The following is an 18,854-nucleotide window of genomic DNA, read 5'->3' on the forward strand; positions in this document are numbered from 1 at the left end:
TCTTTATCAGTGTAATAGTAGGCAGACAATTTATGAGTTTACTCTGTATAAGCTTTATAAAGAGTAAAACAGATTTATTTGGGGTTTGGATCCCACTGGGAGCTGGGTGTCTGGCTGCTGGAGACAGGAACACTTCTTAAGCTGTTTTCAGTTAAGTTTGAAGCTTTGGGGGTCTGGATCAGACCCTGGGTCTGTGTTGCAGTAGGCTAGTGTGTCTGGCTCAACAAGGCAGGGTTCTGAAGGCCCAAACTGGCAGAGAAAACAGGCTCAGAGGTAGTCTCGGCACATCAGATGACAGTCCCAAGGGGGTCTCTGTGACTGAACCCGTTACATCTAGTATAATACATCAATAATATTAGTCTCCAGTGTGAGTTTTGGGTGTTGAAAGACTGCAGCATTGGTCTCAACATAGGGAACTCACGTGGTGGTGCTCTGGCATTTTTGGAGGAGATCTGGTCTGGAATATTATCACCAGCAAAAGCAAAAGAGGGAACTGACAACCATTGGGACATATCAGTGGGTTTCACTGGCTTTTCTCCACTCTTGTTGAAAACAGCTAAAAGGTTAGGGGTTTCCAAACTAAACACAGCTGTACAGGAATTTAGCTGGCGCTTTCTTTTGCATGCAACATGGAGAATACACACAATTTAAGATTTGTTGTTCTGAGAGACAAATTGTAAACACTGAAGGGGGATGGAAGCATCAGAGAAGGGTGACGGAAACATCATGGCAGAACACAAATCTAAAGGGATGGAAGGTTCAATTCTTTTGAACTTTCCTATTTCTTCTTTAACTGCCCAGTTTTGTATTTTGCCAGCCAGGGACTCTAGGTGAACTTTGTCTGGAAAGCAAACATAGCTTGCACTTCAAGAAACAGCCTACATTTCAAGCATCTTCATATGAACATTTCCCCATATGGCCCATTACTGTTACTTTAACGTCTTTTATTTGGACTAAAGAAAGTGAAGTTGTTTCACATTAAAATAAAAAGTTGCAATATTCTCTTAACATCTCCCTGCTCTCTACCTATAAAGCACACACTTCAGATACCTATGCCACTATACACACAGGACACAAACATCCTCTCACCACATGCATACAAAAAGCAGCTCCAATCCCTGTTTGGGAACGAATCCTCCCTGCACCCTCTAGTACATTACCTCTAAAACATCTTCCAAAGATCAAATCCATCCCATGGTTCCTAGAAAAGGTCACATTTTGCAATGTAGCCTACAGAACAATGACATTTCAAGGATCAAAGAAAAGGTTAAAATATTCCTATAAATCTATTCTTGGGACTTTTAAGTATTTCCTACGCAGAGGGAAATGTCATTTTTCTCATGAGCAACTGAGGGCTGTATGATCAGTAATGGGTCTGTTAGATTTTATATGGTAAAAGAAAGATGCACTTCACTCCCAGACTCATGCAAATGAAACCTAATTTAATTTTAAAACTCATTTATTTATTTAGATTTAATCCAAAACTCCCACATCAAAGCAGACAGAAAAACAACAAATACTATCGGGGCTTTAATAAAAAGAAATTGCAGCAAGTCAAAATAAAACTCGGAGGAGCAGCTTCTGCATAATGTTATAAATTATAGCCTTGTAGAGTAACCCAGCCCGTGAAATCCTTTACTCACTCAGGCTGACTCCGAGTGAACACCGAGGATTTAATTCAGTCGCTTAATGCTCCGTAAATCCGAGCCAGCGTTGAATTTAAAGATTTGGAGCTTGGTGGTTAGAATTACAGCACTGGGGTGGAGCAGCTTTTGTGGAGAGAAAGCACTCAGTTCTCTCTCTAGGTTCCCAGGAGTCCATTTCCAGGTTTTAAATGAAATGAGTTTATGGCTCCCACTCACTCCTTAATTGGCACTAAATTACACTCACACAGATGGCAGATACTGTACACAGGGGACAGAAGGTGGCAGCCTAGAAGAGAAGACTTGAAAAAAAACTCATTTTTTTTCTTTTTAAATGGCATGGTAGCCCCATTTCCTCAAGCCTGTCACATAGTTCCTATGGCTCATTTTCACCATTCTAAACTTAACAGGGTCTTCATTTGAAAAGGGGGCACTGGGCAGCTCAGGGAACCTTTTCAGCTCTAGGACACAAGGATGTCCTCTGCATGAAATGAGTTGGTAGGTCTCAGACTACTTCACGCTCAGACCAGTGTCCACCTAATAAAAACCTAAACAACTGTAGACTCTCATTTGTGCTGTCTTGTTGACAGTCTCACTAGAGAGGCCATGTAGCACTGAACTACCCTCTCATCCTGTGATCCGCCAGAACCAATATAAATACACGTTAGTAGGGAAAGTATGTCCTATCCCTGCCCATTTTGGTCTGAGGATAAATAGAGAACTTCAGTCTACAGGCCAGTTGTTAATGCAAAAACTATCTTAATTCACAAAATTAGCCCAAATTCTTTAGGGGTAAGGTATATTTGGGGGGGGGGGTGGTCTAATTTTTATGCAGGGCCAAAAACCCACCTCATGCTGGGCCAAAATTAGTTTGTTGGAGAGAAGGGAAAAAAAATGTCCATCCTGTCTCCATTAAATAAATCTGCAACCTCCCCACATTTTTATAAAACTAGGTAACTGCATCGCTAACTGCCCAATATGCTTTTGTAAATGTGGAGGTTGTGCAAACTCAGATAGATGTGCCTTGAAGTCTTGCAGGTGTATTGACAGGGTCTGGCTGAAAACGTAAGCCTACTAGCCGAGACGTTCTGTCCAGACTGGGCAGAACCAGCAACTGATTGCTGGTGGCTTCTCTTGCCTTATATACAGGGGTATCTTTCCTGCATTCAGGTACTTTGTGGAAAGCAAGTTTCAAAATGGTCAAGATATTATGGCCATCCTCTGTATCCCATCTAAATTCTGCTTACACCATAAAACTTATGTAAACAACTAAACAAATGCTTTCAAGACTGAAGTCTTTCTAGATAGAGTTCTTATCAAATGTTTCTGACTCTTATCATGTTCCTTAAGCAAAACCTTAACTTCTCTTGGAGTCATTCTCATCTGTGAACTTCCTTTCTCTTTTGTATCACCCTCACCTCTAAGTCATGTACCAGTAAATCATGCCAGAATTTGTCCATACCTTGGTTCTGCCTCCACTGAAAGCTTTATTCTTGCATTGCTTCCTTTCTCAATTCTCATTTTTATAGTTTTCTTAACCCTCCAGTTTCTAAGTTCTGGAGTTCTTGAATGCTGCAGCCAGATTTTCTTTGTCTACAGGAAACAGAACCATCTCTGCCCCCATCCTCCGCTGTTATCTCAGCCATTTTGGAATCAAGTTCAAAATTGCCCCCCAGGGTTCTTAAAAACTTTCCATGGACTTGTCCCATCTCATCTCTCTGAGGCAATATGCAACAAAATGGAATTTATTGGGCTGTGATTGGAAACCAAATTCTATTAGTCCTAATGGCTTCTGTAATACACAGAAGGCAGCTTTGTACAGAGAGTTATGCCTATGTAAAGAAACTGTCTTTGCACATTTAGAAGAGCCTATTTCTCTAGGCCAGCCTGGCCAGATGGGGTAGTGTGCACTGCCTGATGCTTACAAGACAGCCAGAATGTGAACAAAATTCCAGCACAGCACACATCCAGCTGCGAAGAAAAAAAGGCAAGAAAGTTAAAAACAAGGCTGTGTTATTTTAGAATTGCCTTCATTACTTCTGCTAGATGGTTTTGCTATGTCACATAAAATGTATTCTGCCCCATTTTCTTAAAATAAATACACAAACTGGTCTACGGCTTGTCATCCAAGCTCCATTTCCAGTCATCTGGGGAGACTACACACAGTGTATCCTGCAATGTCCCTGTCCATATACAGCGTGGTTTTTGGCACTTTAGGCTGAGAGCTCTTTCTGTTTTGCCTTACAGTGATTTGCTGCTTAACATGTGACAGATCTGTGGTGACATCTGAACTTTGAATTTAAGGAAATCCTACAGGGGGATATTTATTGACAAGCATCTGTCTTTGGATCTGAAAGTTTCCTCATTCCATGGTAAAGCAATAAATAAATAGAGAAAATGCAAGATGACAATATAGTCTTTAACACAAGAGAGGAGGGTTTAAGGGCAGATCATCTTGCAGGGCTTAATTCACAATACAACCTTTCTGTCAGAGAAGCAGGAGTGCTCATTTTCTGCTTTCAATGGGAGCCGTGGTATTTACCTTTCATACTGAGGGTTACATCTTCACCTCCTGTGGAGACAGGCTGAGCAGGGAGAAGCGTCTGCAAGGATTTCAGCAAAGGGAAAGTTATCAAGGACGCAAAGAAGAAAAATCAATCTTTCCCTCTCCCTAATGAATAAGCCATAATCCTACCTGTATGTAATGTAAAGGATCTTTAGTCCTTACAGTGCTGCCTGGATTAAAGGGAGATTAATGCAAAAAATTGGGTGAGATATTAAGATTCCTGAACGTGTGTAAGACGTCTAGAGTACTTGAGGTATGCAGTTTGTGCTGAGAGGTAATTTGCAACACTCAAGGCTAGCAATGAAAAAAAAATCACCTGCTTACCCACAAGCTGCCTGACTAAAACCTTTATAATCAACAATGATGTGAGAAATATGCTCCTTAGCTCACTGGGCAGGGAAAGAGTTTACAGGGGAAATCTGAAGAGAGACATGATTGTCCTGTTCTTTTTGGAAAGCTCAAGTGTGGGTGACTCTTCAGAGAAGAGACAAGCAGGGAACAACTGAGAAGACGCCCATGAACGGTGGGGTGCAGCTATTCAGCCTGCATACAGGAGAATCACGGAGGTAATGCTTTTATTCTGCTGACCTGACTAAGGAAGATGACAGTGAAGAGGAGGAATGGAGAGGGGTGTGTGTGAAGGACAGCAAATAACTCAGAACTGGTCTAAATAAATCAGCACAGTTGGATATTGATCCTGACTGGGACCCCAAGATGGAACCGGAATACAAGCAATTAATAAGAAGCATGGCCCAAACCAGATCTTTGTTGAACTGTGATTATGTGGCATTGGAAAAAGCAATGTAAATTCCGGAGGAGATGAGGGAGAAGAGAGCCGTTGGAATAGCTCATGGAGAAAGTGGTGCTGACAGCTCTGCATGAACAGTATATGATAGGGAAATGGGCAGGAAACATACAACATCTATGATACTTATGAGGTGCTTATCTCCTGTTACCTATGTGCTAAATAGGGCTGGAAACGGAATAGGCAAGAACCTACCTTGCTTTCAAAATTAGTGAGTGTGGAAGAGAAGTAGAAGATGAGGGCTGAACGGGTGTAGGAGTGTCAAGGTCTTAAGAATAAAGGTTCTTCAAATAAGAGACTTGGTTCTGTAACTCCACCCTTTTGGAAGGAGGAATCCCTAGACTGTGGAAAGAAGAGAGGCAGATAATGTGGGAAACTGATCTCCAACTGGGATCATAGTATCCTCTCTCCTCCCCAATCCCAAAGATCTGGGGTGGGGCCAATTCCTTAGACAACTGATATATAGGCGATAGATCCAGAACTGTCAAGTATGATTGAAACAGCCCTGAAAGTGCTAATATAAAGAGACTCATGTGGAACTGGAAACCTGGACTATGTGTCTCATTTGAAGAACTGTAAGAAAAAGCAGGTTTAGGTATGACTAATGCCCCTGGTTCAAGTGCCAAGTGCGATCCTTGCAGCAGCCAGCATAAGAAATGCTCGGCTTTAAGAGTTGACATGAAGCTTTAGAAAGTCAGGTGGATTCTTGCTGAAGGAGTGTTCACAGAAGTGGCCAAATGGAAGTCTTTAAAATGAAGAGATATAGGAGAGACACATAGGAGAAACTAAATACCAGGAAATCACATGTACAAGGATTCCACAAACCAGAAGAAGAAGAAACTGTTCCATGCAGTACACAAAGGATAATAAGCGTATGTAGAATAAACTAGGAGCTGTAATAAAAGACACAGACCTTTTAAGCTATATTCACTATGCTTTCAGCAGCCTTGAAGTGGCTTTTCAGCTCTTTCTTTATATAAAAGATACAACAGTATTTCATAATGAAAGAAAGACTCAGTGAACCAATGAATTTGAGAGAGAACTAGAAAGAATTTAGAGATAAAGAGGCAAGAGGGGATTCTGGGCACATGGAATTTCAGGGAGTAGAAAGAAACAGTCCAAATGGGGTCAGCAGTGTTTCCTGCATGGTGGATAACGTTTAGTTTTGACAAGAACAGCGTAAAAATAGAAGGCTTCCTATGTGATGCGGGCAGCAGTGGTTTAACAAACTGTGGAACATGGAAGATAGCTTAAGCTGTTGCACAGACTGTGGTATTACATGCATCAGGACAAGGAAGACAAAATGAGTGCCTAGCCAGAAGAGATGGAGGACACAGTGATCTGGTCCAGTGTGCAGCTGGCGTATGCAGAATCTCTTGTGAAGAGTTTACAAAGAGAAAGGGAAAATGTGAAGTGAAGGAACTGTTTACTGTGTCAATTAGAAAACCTGGAGAGCTACAAAAGTGCCCTTAGGTTGGAAGCTGGCTGGAGTAATATAACTCCTGCAGTTGCCAGAGTGCACCTAAAACTTGGACAGGATGATGCAGGAAAGCCATTGCATTTTCAGGGAGGACAAATATGTCCTCTTCAGACTTTTATAGTGTGTTGAAAGTATGGCAGATCTCTGTGGGTGTTTGTGGACTGAAATTAGGCTCATCACTCAATACCTAGGAGTTGCTGGAACTGAATAAATTATCAGGGAAGGGCACAATTTGTCTGAAGATTAAAGATGAATTGTCAATAACATTTAAAAAGTGAAAAGTTTATTTTTTTCCTTAGTCATTTTCCCCCTTCTCCTCCAGCTGCCACTCTCTTGGTAATGAGAGACAGCGGGAAGAAGATACAGCAAGGCTGTGAACATTACCACCAGATATAGAAGACGATAACCCTGCTGCCCTTCTCTTAGGAATTTTGGCTTCTACCCTAATAATTGGAAGAGTTTTGAAGATGGAATAATGAGAGATTTTAACCTCAGGCCTCCAAAAGCCAAGAACAATGGTGTTAACTGAAGAAAAGTGACATTATATAGCACCACTACAACTTTACAGAGAGGTTGGCAGACAAGTTTGCTGCCTGAAGAGCTTATATTACTGGAGAAGACATTTAAGTTATGCTGATCAGAGAAGGCGAGAGAAATCAGAAAGGTGAAGAAATGCATTCTTAAAGCTTACATTATGGCTTTCCTTAGACAACAGCAATAATACTGAAATACAAAACACCCCCAATTAGGGGACCCTTGAAGTAGTTTTATATTATAGAGAGGGAAGAAAGTGTTTAGGTCTACAATCCTGCCGGTACTTGTGGGAGAGAGCTCCTTCTCTTTAGCGAAGGCAGGACGGGTGCTTTTTTGGAATGCAGCATGCAAAACACAGTATGTGCGCGCATGTGCGTGCATTCATGGATATATGCTAGAATAGTTTGAATCTCTAGGCAGTTATAGGTCAGATTCCCACTGAAAATTATCCTTTATTGTTGGTGTCAAGTTTAAAAAATGTTTTTGACTAGAGTTATTGACTGTGGATCAGGGACATATTGGGTTCCAGTTCCATGTGAACAACCAGGACTCGCCATGAAAGCCTGGTTAAGTCATAGCATCCTTCTACAGCTCACATTATCCATCTGTAGAATTGGGTGTAAAGTAGGAACTTCATTAAAATCAGATGTTGCAGCTGACTGGAACTTTCCTGGGGAAAGATATTACACAACAAGAAGGGAATCTATGCACTAAGTAAACCTGCCCTGAAGCTAAAAGTAGGGCTGTTTGACCTGCTGTATTAAGCTAAGGGTCAATAACAAATTAATGGGATCAGTGGCCCCATTAATTTTCCTATAATGAACACCAGCTCAAGCAAACCTTCCTTCCCGAGATACTTGAAGACATTTTATATTGGCAGCAAATTTACCTTATAGAACGTGGAATCATATAAAAGTGATTTAAAGGTATCGAATTCAAGACATTCTCTCAAAAGCATTGCAGAGGGCAAATTGGCACAGTAAATTAATGCACTAACCTTCAACCTCTGGAGAACTGGGTGAGGTCGCCAATGAAATAAATTTGGTGGCAACTATATAGTCCTTGGTGGATATTTGTCCACATCATAAAAGTCACACAGTATGGCAACATGCCACAATTGGCAGCGTCTGATCAGAAGTAAACAGAATTGAGACAGATAGGAAATGCTGTCAAGGACCAATCTCATTAGCAGAGCTGGAGAAAGAAAGGATGCAGAAACTAGACTGGAATAGCAGGAGTGCTGTTGCTCAGCATAGAGGTACATTGGCATAGCTGTGTCTGAAGATCCCAGGGCTCGAACATCAGGGGCTGATATAGTTCAGGAGTGAGGTGCTTTGGCAGAGCGGTGGGAGAAATCTTGCCCAGCACCGGCCCCTACTCTCTCTTTTGCTTTGTCCATAGCTATGAGTCCTGCATTTTCCTGAGCTCTTTCACACAATGGTCTGTACAAACAGTATTAAAACTAGGGCTGTCAATTAATCGCAGTTAACTGACGTGATTAATTCAAAATGATTAATCATGATTAAAAAAAATTAATCGTGATTAATCACAGTTTTAATTGCACTGCTAAACAATAGAATACCAATTGAAATTTATTAAATATTTTGGATGTTTTCCTACATTTTCAAATATATTGATTTCAATTACGACACAGAATACAAAGTGTGCAGTACTCACTTTATATTATTTTTATTACAAATATTTGCACTGTAAAAGTAATAAACCTAAGAAATAGTATTTTTCAATTCACCTCATACAAGTAATATAGTGCAATCTCTTTATCGTGAAAGTGTAACTTACAAATGTAGATTTTTTGTTACATAACTGCACTCAAAAACAAAACAATGTAAACCATTAGAGCCTACAAGTCCACTCAGTCCTACTTCTTGTTCAGCCATTTGCTAAGACAAACAATTTTGTTTACATTTACAGGAGATAATGCTACCCACTTCTTATTTACAATGTCACCTGAAAGTGAGAACAGACATTCACATGGCACTTTTTTAGCCAGCATTGCAAGGCTGAACAAGAAGTAGGACTCAGTTGACTTGTAGGCTCTAAAGTTTCATAGTGTCTTATTTTTGAATGCAGTTATTTTTTGTACATAGTTCTACATTTGTAATTTAAACTTTCATGATAAAGAGATTGCACTACAGTTCTTGTATTAAGTGAATTGAAAAATACTATTTCTTTTGTTTTTACCATGCAAATATTTATAATAAAAATAAATATAAAGTGAGCACTGTACACTTTGTATTCTGTGTTGTAATTGAAATCAATATATTTGAAAATGTAGAAAACATCAAAAATATTTAAATAAATGGTATTCTATTATTGTTTAACAGCGCGATTAATTGCGATTAATTTTTTAAATTGCTTGACAGCCCTAATTAAAACCAACCATAGCTGTTAGTGTTAAAAAATTCAGATGCGACTATCACCAAAGTCTGTTGAGCTAAAAAGAAGAGACTGATCAGCACAGGCTCCCACCAGACTGAAAAGTGCCAGCTGGAGTTCCCCTAGTCTTTCTGCAGAATAACATTGCAAGGGAGTAAGCAATGAGACACCTGACCAGCAACATCTGAAATATGTTCTGACAGACTTGAACATAAAGTGCCAGATTTTCAAAAGTGCTCAGCAGCTATAACGAGGGCCAGATTTTCACAAGAATTCATTTCCTGCTTATGCACCCAAATGAAGTGTTTCAAAAGCGTTTCTGTGGAAACTGTTGGATGCTCAGTGCTTTTGAAAAATCTGGCCAAAAAAGGGTCTACTTGGGACAAAGCAATTTTTTTCTGGAATTCAGATCCCCCAACTGTAAGTTGAATGTTGCTTGGGACCAGAAGCAGTATCCCAGATGAACTGGGAAAGAACAAAGTTATATCAACAGCAGCAGCAGCAATCTTGTGTGAGCATGCCAGAGCTGAGATATCTTGAATGAAAACAGGAAGCATGAATTACAACCACATTTGCTGCTAGAGGGCTGCTTTAAACAAACACACATCATAGAGAAATCAAGCACTGAAGGAGTTAAACAATAAACCTAAGGAATACCACTCCACTTATTTCTAATCTGTTTCACTGCACTGCAGGCTAGGGAGAGGAAGGAAGAAACCTCTGTGAAGAAATACTAATCCTTAACTCACATGTGGTATTTGTTAGTAGAACGGGAGGAAAATAAGCACGACAGCAACGTGCACCCAAAGTGTGGTAGTGTGGTGATGCATAAGTACCGAGCAGCTGCTTTTGCTTTGGGGCCAGGGACTTTTCTCACATATATTGCCAGATCTCCTATCAAAACACATTTTGCCAGATCTACTCTCTGCATTCTGTAGTAGGAGCCATCCACTCGTTTCAATGCAAACAAAAACCAAATGCTTTAGGGATTTGACTTTTTTTTACCCAAAAGGCACTTGGAGTCTGTGCACATCCTGATGGGAATGAAGTCACAACCATCTAACCAGAGCGCACTCTCTACTAGAGATCACACTGACTGTGAGCCTGTCATGTTCGATTTCTAGAGAAATAAAAGATTTCAAATGCATACAATCTAGGTAAGTTTTCATTAGCACGAGCTACAGACTGGAACTCACCTGCCAAGTGGGCTCACCTCAATATTTGCAATTCTGTGCATTTTGTGCTGTGAATTTACTTATGTTATTAATTCTTACTCAGAAACCAGAGCTGTGATTGAAACACTGAGCATAAAGCTCAAATAACTCTCTGCTAAAAAGCAACTCAGACGAGAGGGGTGACAGATGCTACTAGAAAAAGGTTATAAGTTATATCACATATATATAGACATCCACACTCACATTCCTTCCCTACTCACAACACAATGGGCTTTATTCTTCCCAGAGCGCAAATGAGGTTTGAGCACGTTTTTACTGAGAATTTCCATTTAAATACGTTGTGAATTTCTGTGCTTCACCAATGAAATTGCTTTAAATGGCATGAAATTGAACCCCCCACAAAATGAGGGCAACCTGACAGGTCTGATAATGCAAGTATTGATACAAAGATTAGACAAGATTAAATTCTGCTATTTAGAGAGTAACAGTTCATAATTAGGGGGTGCAAGGTTCTTTGTTGAAAATTTTAAGTGGTTTCCCACTGAATGCATTACAAAGATCATCACATTCCATTATCGTTTCATAGCTCCGAATAAAGATTTTATCACATATTGGGTAACTCTCTTTAACAAACACTTTACTTGATAAAAAAGTAAACTTATTAACATTGACTAATTCCCTGCTTATCTCCAGGTGCCACACAATAGCAAAACTGAGATGCTGAAAATGACAAACCTATCCAATCAAAGCCATTGGCCTCTCCTCCAACTCAACCATTTATTATTAAGAAACAGCATTAGGACGCTGGACACAAATGGAGTTTTCCAACTGACTACTGGTTATGTCGTACTTGCACCACTGACATGATGCACAATAAATAATCAAGTGAGATTATTCCTTATTGCTATTTTATTTGCTTTGCAATTTCCATTCATGGCAGCAACAGGACACTCCAACAGAACATTTTTAGGATATCAGTGTTCTACCCAGGTGATTAAAATCACTTTGTCTTTGGCCTTGTATTATATAATACCACCTGGGGCAGTGTGCTGTAATTGCCCAGCAATGCATGACTTTAAGTGTATCTTATTGCTGTACAATAGAATGGAACACTCTTAAACTAATACCTGTTCAAGTAATTAACCTATTATAAAGAAAAAATAAATCAGCGCACCAAGGTTATGCATTTAAAAGAACTCCACTGTGTTTCTTTCATTTAAATTTCAAAGCGGATGTCAATGTTGTTTCAGATCTACAAAGACAATTATTTCATGCACTGTCAGGTTACTTGCAAATCATCACACATACACCAGGGTCTACGATGATACAGATTTCAAAGTGCATTGATATTCCACAATCTTTGCTCTGTAGTAACTGGATGGATTGGATTCCTTAGTCTAGCTTTCACTTATTAAACTTTTTTCCCCTTTCTTCAGATGAAATGGATGAATACACAATACAGACACTATATGTGATCCTGCAAGGTCACCTGAGGTTTGACCTCTAGAAATGTGGGTTATCTCCAGACTGTCTTGTTTGTTTTCATATGGATTGCATTTTATAGCCCTCATGAACAGGGCTATTCTACAGGACTGGCAATGTGTATGGTCTCACAACTATGGTCTTTTCAGATTTCCCTCTCGATGATGCTTCTAGCCTCTGTCAGGTGACTGAAGATGCCAGGGCTCCAAGGTTCAGCTCATTCTTGGGTCTGTTTTATAAACCAGTAGGCTAGTGTAACCCGCACACCTTCTAGGTGGGGTGTTCTGTCCCATCTAGTGGCACCGAGACCACTTAGAGAGAGATAAAATGAGTCTGCTCTACAACCTTAGGTAACCTTAGTTGGCTTTTAGCTCATGCGGTAGAGGCTCATGTACTAAGCTCCAGAAGTCCCCTGTTCAATCCTGCCTACCAACGACCGGGGTCTGTCAGCCTAACCCTAGCACAAACCGTAGTGTTTAAGGCTGAGAATTGAAAGAGGCCTATCGTGTCTGCTGAATTTCAGTGGGAGTTGGGTGTCTATTCCTTTGGGTTCCCTTGAGTAGGCCCAGGGCCGCCCAGAGGATTCCGGGGGCCCGGGGTCTTCGGCGGCGGGGGGCCCTTCCGTTCCAGGACCCGCCGCCGAAGTGCCCCGAAGACCCGCGGCAGGGGCCCCCCCGCTGCCGAATTACCGCCGAAGCGGGACCCGCCGCCGAAGCGCAGCCCGGTCTTCGGCGGTAATTTGGCAGAGGGGGGCCCCCGCCGCAGGTCTTCGGGGCACTTCGGCAGCGGGTCCCGGAACGGAAGGGCCCCCCGCCGCCGAATTACCGCCGAAGACCGGGCTGCACTTCGGCGGCGGGTCCCGCTCCGTCTTCGGCGGTAATTCGCCAGCGGGGGGTCCTTCCGCCCCGGAGCGGAAGGACCCCCCGCCGGCGAAGACCGGGAGCGGCAGAAGCTCCTGCGCCCGGCCGCACAACAGTTTGCCGGGCACCCCGGAGCGAGCGAGGGACCCCGCTCCAGGGGCCCCGAAAAACTCTGGTGGAGGCCCCCGTGGGGCTCGGGGCCTGGGGCAAATTGCCCCTCTTGCCCCCCCCTCTGGGCGGCCCTGAGTAGGCCCACAATGATATAACTTGCATCATGCTCCTGATATGATCTTTAAAGTTCTGGGTTTCGAAATTTAATTTTGATCCACAACAGCAAATATACCTGTGACCCCTTACTTGGAGTGTGCCAGGTCCTGGAGTGCCAGACTGAGGCTCTCGGGGGTCCTACCCTTGGGACAACAACTGTAATGACTACAAAAGCCCTCTGACACCATTTCCCAGTGGACTTGGAGTTGGGGTGGGGACAGAATGGACTGGAAACTCTTGCTGAAGCCAGTTGGCAGGTTTCACATGGGGTGATATGGATAAGCAGTTTACTGGGCCAATGGTGAGCCAAGGCTGCTCAGACCCACAGGGTCGTCTACACTGCAGCTGGAAGGTGTGATTCCCAGTATGGGTAGACAGACTTGTGCTAGCTCAGGTAGACCTAGTGAGCTAAAAATGGCAGTGTGGATGTTGCGGCACCGGCAACAGCTTAGGCTAGCCACCCGAGTCCAAGCGTGGGCGGCTAGTGCAAACTGCTGCCCGTGTTGCAACCTCTGCACTGCTGGTTTTAGAGTGATAGTTCGAGCTCAGGTAGTGCTGTGAGTTTGTCTGCCCATGCTGGGAATCCCACTTCCCCACTGCCGTGCAGACATTCCCTCCGTGGGAAGGGACAGCCTGACAGAGACAAAAGACATTCGTTTTTGTTTCAGTTTTGAGCTTGGGACTGTGAGAGAAAGAAGTAGAACAGCTCAGGGAGTCTCTGATTAACTCCCACTTCCCACAAAGTGAGTCTGAACTGCTGTGGGAAGGTTGCATGGATCAGGATGATCCAACCCTGTGGAGACCCACATCCAGAGTGGCAGAGATCTGACCCGGCACTGCCTACTGAAAGCCAGATAAAACCTCCACAGGACTCCAAATCAGAGAGCCAGCAAGCTTGGTAAGAGCCAGTGAGGACTGTGCCCTATCCATGGGCAAAGACACGGTAAAGGGACCCTTTCTGTTTACACTGGCCAATGTTCACAGCACTGCAGCACTCATCTCAGGCCTCAATCTCAGCATGCCATCTGCCTAGGAAGATGCCAGGAAGGGAGCTGGGAGTTGGGAGATAGGGAATTTGTTGAGTTGTTAGTATGTATTAGTTAACCCGAATCATTTTCTTTCCTATTTTCCTGCTTCCAGTAAAGTTTCCCTTTGTTGTAGTGTTATTTTGGGGTGCGTCATTTCTTTGCTGGGGTGTGTTTTGATGTACTTTATTGTTTGTTGTGTACTTCAGGGGCTTTTCATATTCCTTGTCCATTAGTAGCATTGTTCATTTCCCCAAGGGACAGTACGCCTTGGATCTCGGGCACAGTGACGAATCACCTGGGGTGGAAGCATCAAGAGTCAGAAAAAGAACCTATAACCCAATCCATACGAGGAGAGGGAAGAAGTCACTCCAAGTGGCGAGTACCAGGAGGAGGCATGAGCCATATCTGGAGGAGGGGCTACACACCAGTAGTATGCTAGATGTTAAAGATCTATTGTATGACCTTGCCCAATGCAGCATTGTTTCCTGCATTAAAATATTTAGTGTTTTGTACAGTCTAATGTTAAAGATTCTAAGTGATGGGACTTCCATCTCTTACTATGAAAAATTATTCTGTATTTCACTGTCAGGAAGAGTACTCTGATATTCAGCTTAAATCCCTTTCTTAAATATAGCACCCACCCTGCCCTCCACATACTCAGACTATGTCTATATGGCCCCCATTTTGGACTACCGGGTGTGAACTGCGGCGTGCCCTAATGTGCTGCACTGTAACTCCCCCATGTGGATACTATAGGTGCAAATGAAAAGGTATCTAGTTCACATTAAAGTTTGTTAACCTGAACTAGATACCTTTTAATTTGCACCCACAGCATCCACACGGGGGAATTATAGCACAGCACACTAGTATGTGCTACAAGTAGGGTGACCAGATGTCCCAATTTTATAGGGACAGTCCTGATTTTTGGGTCTTTTTCTTATATAGGCTCCTATTACCCCCCCACCCCATCCCGACTTTTCACGCTTGCTGTCTGGTCACCCTAGCTACAGGTCACACCCTCGTAGTCCCAACTGCAGGGCCTTGTAAACAAACCCTTAATTACACCCCCTTGAACCACCCCAACTAATTCCGCTCCCTCTGTGGTGTTTGCCAGCTCCAAATACAGTTACAATGTGTCTCTTTAGTCGCCTTATAGTCATATTAGACAAATTTAGTTTTTCAAAGTCTGTGCTCATATGTCAATCCTGCCAGCTCCTTACTAATTTCTGTTACTTCTCTCAGCATGGGGTTTCAGTATTAACCTATGAACAAAGAAACAGACGTCAAAGAAAAAAATTACATTCTATTTTCTCTCATACCGTGGGTGAAGTGAGTTCTCTAATGTAACAGAATGCTGGAAAATGATGTGCTATGCCTATTTACAGCCCACACTACTGGACCGCTACTGCAGGCTCCTGATATGTAACAAATATACTATATGCTTGAGAGCTGAATGGGAATGCACTGATCACCAGGCTCTAAACTGGCCGTTGGAGAGGCCGAAAGCCACAAGGAGTTTTTGGCAGAGTATTATGATCTCTGGCATTTTTCTATCCTCCAGGCAATAGTTCGCACCTCCTGTCTTAAAAAAAACAGTTTGCTATTTGCATATGGAGAGTCTATATATTATACCCCCACCCACCACCACTCGCTGCTATCATCTTTAACAATAAGCTTTCCATCTCAAATACCACAAGAATAAGGCTACTCTAATGGGAAAAGCTTGAAGCCTACATCATGCACATAAAACCAGCTGCCGAAGGTCATGACCCACCCCTCCCTGAACCGCCAGAGAAGCACACACTCCTTTCCACTGCTGCATGTGCCTTTCATTCAAAGAGGCCTCACTGACAGAATGACATTCAGAGAATGACTTTGGCTGATGGTTGCCGCAGAACAGATCTTACAATGCAACCTTTGGAAATGCAAACAAAAGATGGTTCTCCCTTGAGCATGAATACAATTCCATATCCTAACAGGTGTCTCCAGAGCAGGCGGGTAATAAGGATGTGTGCATAGCTCACAACAAACTGGGGAGGGGAGAACTGATACTGTTCCACCTGATGGTCCCTTAACATACACCTCTCTCCTCCCAGAAACATATAGGATGAACATCAGATTCTGTCTGACAGAGTGTAGAAAGTTCACCTTAAGCACGTTTCCAGTCTAATGAGACTCCTCTCTAGTTGCACTTCCTATTAGCAGATGGACAAATCCCAAAATTTAACAGTCGGAAACACTTTCCCTTTAACAACCTCCAGCCTCCCTAACCAGATTGTCAATAAACAGAGCATATTGCACAGATGGACTAATAACGCAATCCTAATTCAATTGCCTAGAACCATTTTCTGTGCACACTCTATTAAAAGCAACCACTCAGCTAGTAATGCCTTAGAAACCAGGACAGGATCTCCTTCCGAAGAAGAGAAAGGAAATGTACTGACTTTGATTAGCTGACATCTGTGAGACAGCTCTCCTTGACAGCATGCTTAATAGTCACCAGCAATTCTGTGTCCATGGACGGTGGCTTCCAGCCACATTAACAATGTGCTCAGCTTGCTCTTGCCCTGACTTAACCTTCAGCCTTGTGACTCCTAATCGATTCACCCACCTGATCTGGAAGCGTCCGACAGCCTTTTCCGTTAAACTGAGCAGATATTTGTGTTGAATGGGGAATAAGTCAATGCCACGCACACAGGGCCTGTTAATGTTCTTTCCACTTTCCTATTTCCCAGGGCCAGTGTGTAGAGAGGAACATACTGCCCAAAGACAGGAGAAGCAATTTCTGACATAAATGCTTCTTCTCGTTCTTTACCTTATGCCAAATTTCTTGGTTGATTTTCATTCACTACATGTTGTCTTAACGTTCAGTTCATTCACTAAATGGGGAGTGTTATGAGCAAAGCTTGGTATGGGGGAAAGTGGGAGAAGGAACAAGACTCCACTGGTGTTATGTTTAAAGTTTGCTCTTCCTATTATTTAAAGCCAGACTGCCAGAAGCCACTGGCTGATGCACAGCAAGGGATTATCTTGCACAGGCGGCACCTTTGAAGTTCATGAGTTTCAAATCAGTTGCAAAGAGGGGACCTGAGGCCCATCAACAGAGGTGGTGCTTGGGGCCAGAAAAGACCAAAGATCTGGCTTAGTCCTGCATCCGCACTCCAGATCGAAGGCATATAAAAGGGGCCACGCAGAGAGTAGCTCACGTTCCATGTGCTATTAGTCTCTCTTTGCCCTGGTTTGGGGGGGAGTGGAAACTATGTTAGAAGTTGGGCAGCATGACTAAAGCATGCACACACAGGCCTACAAACTAAGTTTTGGAAGTTTTTTTTTCATTGCATTTACTGTCCAGGCTTCCAGATCTGCTGTGCTATTTGAGTGACCTGGAGCACGACGCTTTCTCCTCTGATGGATGTATAGATACAGTACCATGACAAGCCTCACATCTCCCTTAATCTTCTTTCACTAACTGTCACACTGGAGATCCATCCTGCCACCTCTGGGCTATCCTTCCCTCTTTCTTCTACTCCTGTGAGGTATCAATATGCTTGAGAGAACCTCAAACTATAAGAACTCCTTTGAAGGTAATGGGACTGGATGGCCCATCACGGCCAGTTGAGATTGATTCATGCTCTACTCACTGCAGAAAGCTCTTTCCAGCTCTGAGCCTGACAGCATTAGCTACCTCTTTGCTATTTTGCCTGCTTAATTTTTTTTTTAAATTTTCAATATACAGTATTCTTTATTTTGGCATTACCTTGGGGAAAAACTTGCTGTACATTATCTTGCACACTGTCTGGGTAATGGCTTAGCCTTGCACATCACTTTTCTTTTCCTCTGGCATCTTGACAAGCTCTTGGGCAGAACTATTTGAGAGCTTGAAGCAATGTTTCCACTTTTGAAAGCTCTCTCACAATATGACCAGGAGCCAACACTGGAGAAAAAGGCCAGTGAGTCAGCAACTAAACAAGGAGAGCTCTCTGCATTAGTCAGTACAGCCACAGTACATTAACTTATTCGGCAATATTCTGCTTACTACCAGTTCTTTCGAGAGGGCAGCTGCAACACCTCTGGAAAGCACCATTTATTCAAACACTACATTGGAAAGAATAACAAAGAATTAGCTGAATTTAGGGCTTGTAACAGTGAGGCACTGAATAGATTTGGCTAGACACAGGCATAATGGGGAAAGATACACTGCAAGCTTCCCTCTCAGGTCCTGCCAGTCATGTCCCACACTACACCCTGTTATAGCAGCCTCGGGCTCTCTACACTGTTCTTCTAGTGCACCTCTGTCCTGACCTTCAACATGCCCTGAGCCTCTCTTTTAGCAAAGGAAATTGGTAATTGTACCCAGTTGTTGGAAAACAAAGTGATGATACGAAGCATTCAGTAAGTTCTAGGCTGAGGTCCCCAAACTCATTTTACTTGTGATCCACTCAGAATTTGAACACTGATCTAGTGCAGTAACTCACTGTAACACTTAAACCCCTGAGAAACTGGTAAAAAATGTGCCAACACAGAGATATACTTGATAGGCAGAAATCTAGCTGAATGATCTTGCATACAGATAATATGAGCTCGAGAAAAAAAACTGAAAAGAAGAAAAATGTCCAT

The 18,854-nt window shown here is 42.7% G+C and overlaps 1 protein-coding gene across 2 annotated transcripts in view; it reads right to left on the reverse strand.

Moving 5' to 3' along the window:
* Positions 1-18,854, reverse strand: part of LOC120404863 (transmembrane protein 263-like) — a 301,093-nt gene that overhangs the window by 49,863 nt on the left and 232,376 nt on the right. Inside the window, exon 1 of one of the 2 annotated variants that reach the window (XM_039537904.1) lies at positions 4,186-4,241. The exons of the other annotated variant lie outside the window; for it this stretch is intronic. Coding sequence (XP_039393838.1) covers positions 4,186-4,192 — 7 coding nt within the window. The 5' untranslated portion in view covers positions 4,193-4,241. Of the gene's footprint in view, positions 1-4,185; positions 4,242-18,854 lie in introns of those variants that run through there. 2 annotated transcript variants of the gene reach the window in all.

The sequence above is a fragment of the Mauremys reevesii genome, linkage group 4, assembly GCF_016161935.1.
Source record: "Mauremys reevesii isolate NIE-2019 linkage group 4, ASM1616193v1, whole genome shotgun sequence".
NCBI classification, from domain to species: Eukaryota; Metazoa; Chordata; order Testudines; family Geoemydidae; genus Mauremys; species Mauremys reevesii.